Genomic DNA, 7,614 nt, shown 5'->3' with positions numbered 1-7,614 from the left:
AGACAGCTGCCGGGTGTAAAAAAAAATGCTCAAAATGCTAAAACTATAGAAGATGCGTGGACATTATTTTTTCCTGATAATATGCTAGAACAAATTTTCAAATACACTAATAAACGATTAGATAAGTTTAGATCTAGCTACGCTAGAGAAAGAGATGTTCTTCCAACTAATTTGATTGAAATAAAGTCAGTTATCTTGCTGGAGTGAAGAAATCTGCGCACATAAATTTAGATGAATTTTGGCACACTGATGGCACGGGCATAGAACTTTTTCGATTAGTTATGTCTTTACGTAGATTTCGTCTTCTTTTGCGCGCATTACGTTTTGATGACTCTGATACACGTGAAGATCGAAAAAAACTTGATAAAGTGGCACCAATCAGGGAAATGTTTGATGGATTTATTGATAGGTCTAAAAATTACTACAATCTTAGTTCAAATGTAACTATAGATGAAATGTTAGAAAGTTTTCGTGGGCGTTGTTCTTTTCGTCAATATATGCCGAACAAGCCTGCGAAATATGGTATAAAAGTGCACGCGTCAGTCGATTCTGAAACATACTATGTATACAATATGGAAATATACGCAGGTCAACAACCAGAAGGTCCGTATAAAGTAGATAATAGTGCAAGCGCGGTAATCAAAAGATTGATAGCTCCCATATCTAAGTCTGGAAGGAATATTACTTGCGATAATTGGTACACTTCATTTCCTCTGGCAAATGACCTACTAAAAATTCATAATTTGACAATGGTCGGGACTGTGAGAAAAAATAAAAGGGAAAGACCTCCATTATTTACTCAAAAACTAAAAGAAAGACCCATCAACTCAAGTATTTTTGGGTTTCAAAAAATATGACTTTATTGTCTTATAAAGCGACACAAAATAAGATAGTGTTGTTATTATCAACCATGCATCATAGTGATGAAATTGACCAAGATTCTGGGGAAATTTGTAAACCTGAAATCATAAATTATTATAATTCTACAAAAGGCGGAGTTGATACTGTGGATTTTATGAAAGGAAATTATTCCACAGCTAGAAATTGTCATCGATGGCCAATGACAATTTTTTTTTCGTTGTTGAACATTGGTGTCATAAATAGCCAAATAATATATACAAATAATACACGACATATTTTACCAAGAAAAAAATACATCGCTGATTTAGCAAAAGTATTAGTTCTGCAAGAAATGAAAAAAAGAGTACAAACTCAAAGTATTCCGATTCAAATAAAAAATAGAATACATGAGATTACTGGCACAAAACAAGAAAAATTTGAAAAACAAGGTGTACCAGGAAGATGTGGTTATTGTGATTGGCGAAAAAATAGAAAAACTAAAACTGTATGTGGAATATGTGAAACATATATTTGCAAAGAGCATAGTGGACAAACAGTATGTGTTAACTGTCAAAATTCAATTGAGGAACATTCAGAATAATATCAAAACCGTATCGTATTCAAACATATTCATTCAATAAAATTATTTTTCATTTATTTTCATTTTTATCTTAAGTATTATAGTTCATTAATACCAATTTATATTGTAAAATATAATAAATAAATAAAATATAATTTTTGTAAATTATTAATAAATGCATTTGTATGTAAAATGTTAAAAAAAAATATGAGATATAAGTTAACGGTCAAAAAGACCTTGTGCGACCACATGTGTTGCATACAATGGTGCGACTCATGGCGGGTTAAATACTTATTAATATAATTCATTTTTTCATTATAAAGGTTTTTCGTGTTCGTTGTTATATAGAATTTATGTTATATAATTAGTATAATTAGTATAATAATAAGTCTCCCCAGAATATTTACTCACGAGCCCCTACTGTTGGTACACGCAAACGGGATTAAATTTGAAAATGTGTATATTTATTCTAAAACATTAGATCAAGCTAAATATGTATTGCTTGATAAGATTTTGAGCGGTGTTCCGGGCGTTAAATTATTTAAATTCAGCGATAACGAAACGGTGATTCAGCCAGAAAAAGCTCTACCTAATTCAGTTTTTGTAAAATTCAGTTTAGTTGTAAAAACTAAAAATCACGGCATCATCCGATCATACTTCGCGAGATCTAGACACAACCTTATAGACGTGTGTTATTTAGCGCAGTCGTATTCACGCGTACCGAAACAGTTGATCCGTGACAACGCTGATTTTATAGTGCTCTTCAAACAAGATGAAACGAATTTAAAACACGTTTACGACGAACATTGTACTGGCGATATTAAATACTCGGAGCTTAAAGATTTTTGCATGACGTGTTGGAGGGGTGGGAGATTCGAATTAGTCGTTATCAGTAGCGAAAATGAGCTCGACAGCGGGCGTTATAGGTATGGGTTCGATACTTTTGTAGTTATATAATAAGGCGCTCGGTGAAAATCTACTACCTTAACTCAAGATCATGGATACAACGAATAGCTCACCATTATCTACGTCTACGGTATTGTGGGATATAATACAAGCGAGAGCGAATATAAAACAGAAATATAAAGAATTACAAACTGATCGATTTGAAACGGAAGTGGCAATAAATAATACGTTTAGTTCCATTATCGACCCGCTGAATGAAATAAGGTCAGACATCAAAAGGAAACCTTCTAAGGGCGTATCGTCGCCGCCGTCGACGGCACGCGCGGATTCTATTGTGAATAGTTTCACGCTCCCTACAACAATCCTCACCGACAACGTTTAAGGATTTGAATGCATGTTTTGGACAAAATATACGGACCTAGAAAATTATCTAGTGATGTATTCGAATTGGGTAATAAAGAAATACAATTTATCTATGTCGAGGTACGCAAAGAAGGTGATACACAAACATACCAGGTAACGGCGGGACTCATTTATTATTCCTCAAATCACCGGTGTTGGAAAAATACACGCAAGCGGATTTAAATGCATATAAACTGATTTTAACTAGGACATCGGTGCACAAGACATCGGACGGTTCGCGTATTCGCAAATCCAAAGGACAGAAATCTAGTCTAATTTCGAATTTGTTTTCGAGGAGAAGTAATATTATTAAGGGTGCGGGTATTAATATGCGATTACAAAAACACAATATCACTTATTGGAACGATCCTAACGAGTTGGTTGACAGACTACGTATATTGTACTCGTCTCTCGCGGCCGGTAATACTGGTGTTCGTAACGAGATAATATCGATTTGCGAAGAGTTGGTCGAGGCTAAAATATTGAAAAAAAATACTCAATGTCTAAGCGCGCGATCGCGGTCGAACTTGATGCGCCTGCCCGGAGAAAATACCCGATGCATCAATATTCCACCGTGAATAAATCATATAGATATATACTGTGTATTATCGACTGTTTCACCAAATACTCGTGGGCTGTTGGTTTGAAGACGAAGAAAGGCGAAGAAGTCGCTGCGGTGGCTAGTAAAATTTTCACACAGAATAGTCCTAATCTATTACACGTCGATCAGGGGTGTGAATTCTACAATAAACATTTCGAAGCTTTAGTTAAAAAACACAATATCAAAATGTATAGTACGTTTAGCGCGGTCAAGGCGTCTATCGTAGAAAGATTTAATCGCACGCTGAAACAGCGAATGTTTAAAGAATTCACTAGCAGAGGTTCACGCACGTGGATCACGATTTTACTGTCGTTAATCGATGACTATAACACCTGCTCTACCCGATGCCCACCCGTCAGGGGTAACACTGAAACACGATGTCGTGAAAACTGGAAAAATAAAATTTAGCGTTGGAGACAAAGTCTGCATTAGCGTGTACAAGGGTGTTTTAACCAAAGGATATTTACCTAATTGGTCTACGGAAATATTTACTTTTATTAAAGTGAATAAGACTACGCCGAACACATTTATTCTTCAAGATTATACAGGCAGTCCTATAGCTGGGGGTTTTTACGCCGAAGAAATACGCAAAACAATGTTGCCCGACGATTATCTGGAGGAAAAAGTAATTCGCACCAAGGGTCGACGTGTATTTGTTCGTTGGTTAGGTTTTACGGACGAACATAATAGTTGGATAAATAAGGCAGATCTTAAAATATAAGCACAGTTACCGCGGGGCAATGGATGCATTTGGAGGTTCGCCGACCAGTCGGCTGAATAAAACCAGAGCGGATATGGATGAAAAATACGAAAAAGAGCTCGCCTCACACGTTAATTTAATCGAGATAAATGCGGGGAAAATCACCGCGTTAAATGATGAGCTTACAAAGGAACTAGCCATACATAGTAATTTATCTGGGGCGAACGAGAAAGAAATATCGATGATCGACGGAGAGGCTCAGGTAGTTGAAATGAAAATAATGCATTTAGAATCAACGCTCGTACCGGCAGTCGAAAAATAATTTACTGAAACCAATAATAAAATTGAATCTTATATGGAAACCGTTGAGATTATAAATAAAAACATCAAAGATTTGAAAACTAACTTGGCGTATGCATTTGCCAGGATAGTTATACTCGAGGATAGAATCGATGGGTATCAGTATTCATTGAAAACTCCTTTTAGCAAGTCTTTATAATATATATCTGTATATTATAATATAGCAATGGGAATCGCACGAATTATGTCGTCAGCTATTCTAGATATCCATTGTGTGCTAGGTCCGAACTCGAAATACATGATAAAAGTAATGTCTATAGTCGACATAGACGGGTGGGCTAGTCAACATTGGATTTTTAAACATACTCGAACGCGCGAAAATACGTCAAAAGTCAATACTGTCAACATGTGACTGTTTCGCAATTACCATCGACTGTCGCTGGTTTGTGGAGACGTTGAGTATTCGGAAATAGGAAAGATTTTAAAATCTTTACATTTCGAATGCATTTATGTGAAAGGTGGAGAAAAACGGCGGATCAAACAAGACTTCATTCCTAATGTCAAAATTATAGAGATGGGCGAGGATTTGGACTGTCCGCGACTAGACCAACTACACGGGCAGTTAGCCGAAAATATACATCTCCAACCGTGCTGCTTATACCATAAGGATTTAGTTCGTTCACAATGTACACATAATCGAGTTTTTACATTGCTGAAATGGTTTAAAAATAATACTCGAAAAAATAATATTATATATAATTTAGTTTTTGTAAATAATATTTCTGAAATAAATGTATATTATATCATATAATCGTGTATTGCGTTTTATTACACAAATATATGTGTGCTTATATATATATATATATATATATAATTCACATTTGAGATTCTATACAGTCTCGCATTTCATAACACGTCTTCTACAAATAAATTGTAGATAAATATATAATTGACGTTTCTGTATACACGATATCTTCTAAATGGTTATGATTGGGTTCGATTATTGTGTTTCCCACATAAACAACCGTTTTCATTAGCTACATCTGGGCTGACCTATAGCCGGGGTGCTCATTATCTGACGGCGACGGTCAACCCGCCAGCCGCGTGTGATCGAAGCAACACATCCGATTAGCTATACGATGCGCGTGATCTCCTGGAAGGTCAACTCTTATCCACACATGTGTGCATCAATCGCAGGATCCGTTAAATATTGCGAGCGCAACGATCGATTTTGGGTGGGAAGTGAATTTTAAATCAGTCGTATATTTTCGCCACCACGAAACAGCCATCTCTTAATTAACAGACGTTAATTTTTTTAGTTTTGAATACGTTAACATTTATATTTTAACCATATCAACCCATCATTGCACCGCTCTAGACACGTCTTCTAATAATTATAAAAGTGAGTAAATTTAATTAATTAATTAAAGAACATATATATATATATATTCAACTGCGTCGCGCATCGTTTTTGTTCAATATTAAGTCTTTTTTTTTTTTTAGTACTAACTCAAAGCAAACGTCTTCGTCCAGTTCATCTCCACCTTTATTCATCAATAATATACAGAAAATAAAGTGAGTTAATTTAATTTTTATTTAAATTATAAAAATTTATCTATTCGCGCATACGCACGCGTTTAGACAATTTATTTTTTATCTAATTTTTTTTTTTTTTTTTCTACCCTCAGCGTATTATGGCTTTCCTCCAGAACTTCAGAACTCCAGAACAGAAGAGTCAAGTCAACAATGTGAATCTCTCAATTGGCAAACTTCGAATGAACGAACCATACCCCGTGCGCACAATGAAAAATGTGGACACAAAGTTTGGCCGTGCCGTATCTTGCGTTCTGATAGATGTAGCGAACACGAGAACAATCAATGTCTTTCTACCAAAAGCTATCCAAATGGCAGACGAGGATATCGCCGGGTAAAATCTTGGTGCTGTACTGCCGGTAAGCGTTATATACCGGGGGTTGAATAAGAGGAGTTTTACTATCGATTTCGAATGAAATCGATAGTAAAACACTTTTCTATGTACATTATACACAGTTTATTTAATTATTATAAAAATATTTACAATTATGTTCAATAAAAAATGTTTACATATATGTTTTATATATATTTTATCTCGACCCTATAATGTTAATATTTTTCTAAATCGATGCAAACGAAAGATATATTTTATATACATTTAACAAGTTATATAAGGTATTTATATACATCAAAATAATAAGTGGTGGTGGTTTTTAAAAATATTTTATTTTATATATATAAGGTTATTATATTATTTAATAATCGATATTTTTAAACGCATTTAATGAGTGGTATACATTTCAACAAGTAGTTGTGTAATATAATTATTCTCTCCGAGATTATATGTTGTCTTTGATATAGACTTGACGTGATAGTAATATTAATTGGTATAGAAATCTGTATGGAATATTTAAAAAATAAAATAAAATAAAAAGTCTAAAGTATTTTTATCAGGATATTTTATTTACACTAATAATTATTTCTACATAAAATTATTTATTATTTTTTTTTTCCAATGTACAATTCTGTACACACGGCTCTCGTCGTACCTGCCTCCATCGGAGTAATCACTCAGATGAAATGATTGGGCGTCGTCTGAAAATATAAGATGTGATTCAAAAAAAAAATATATATTAATTTTATTTATATATGTCATTAAGAGGCCGTTCTGGTAGAAGTGAAAAATATACAACGCTCAAGAGATGGCGTTGTGCGCCGTATCGCCGCCGTCGCGGCAGGCCGTAACCACGCCCATCGTCTACGGGACCTGGTCCGCGAGTAATTATTGCGGGAGCGGTACATCATTATTTCACAGACGACCGTGTGGAACGTTTCGCGTCGATACTGTTGACCGCTGCGTAAATTGTGGCCCGTGTATTTCTTATGTAGGTAATAGCTTGCGGCGCACAAGTCGCGACCTATTTATTAATTAAAGCTCCTGTTTGCTTACAATTATCAACCAATAAATAGAGCACAACAAATTAATATACACCATAACTCGATTTATACTTCTAGCCCAATTACTTTTTAAAATACATATAAAATAATAATGTTTCATTACGATTTTTAGTAAATACCTATGTCGCGTTTTTTACGTTATCGCAATTTGCTGTATGTTTTTCCTCATATCATAAAAAACCATCTGTAAAAACTAAACATATTCATATTATTAGAATCAATATAAATTCTATACTTTGGTAATCACATATCATAAATAATATATGATTTGACGTGTATTATCAAAATAATAAG

The 7,614-nt window shown here is 34.4% G+C and overlaps 1 protein-coding gene across 1 annotated transcript; it reads left to right on the top strand.

Annotated features, from left to right (window-relative positions):
- The first annotated feature begins 281 nt into the window (after nucleotides 1-281).
- Nucleotides 282-1,441, top strand: LOC111026658 (piggyBac transposable element-derived protein 4-like). The gene is made up of 2 exons (XM_022304778.1): nucleotides 282-831; nucleotides 1,170-1,441. The coding sequence occupies exons 1-2, from the start codon at nucleotides 282-284 to the stop codon at nucleotides 1,439-1,441; spliced, it is 822 nt and encodes a 273-aa protein (XP_022160470.1).
- The last annotated feature ends 6,173 nt before the right edge of the window (nucleotides 1,442-7,614 follow it).

The sequence above is a fragment of the Myzus persicae genome, unplaced genomic scaffold (genome assembly GCF_001856785.1).
Source record: "Myzus persicae strain clone G006 unplaced genomic scaffold, MPER_G0061.0, whole genome shotgun sequence".
Taxonomy (NCBI): Eukaryota; Metazoa; Arthropoda; class Insecta; order Hemiptera; family Aphididae; genus Myzus; species Myzus persicae.
The sequence above is the reverse complement of the archived record's forward strand: the minus strand, read 5'-3'. Positions and strand labels throughout refer to the sequence as shown.

Coding starts and splice junctions, on each gene's coding strand:
- LOC111026658 (XM_022304778.1), top strand. CDS start 282: ATGTCTTTACGTAGATTTCGTCTTCTTTTGCGCGCATTACGTTTTGAT. Junction 832..1,169: donor AGAAAGACCCATCAACTCAA/GTATTTTTGGGT, acceptor TCGCTGATTTAG/CAAAAGTATTAGTTCTGCAA.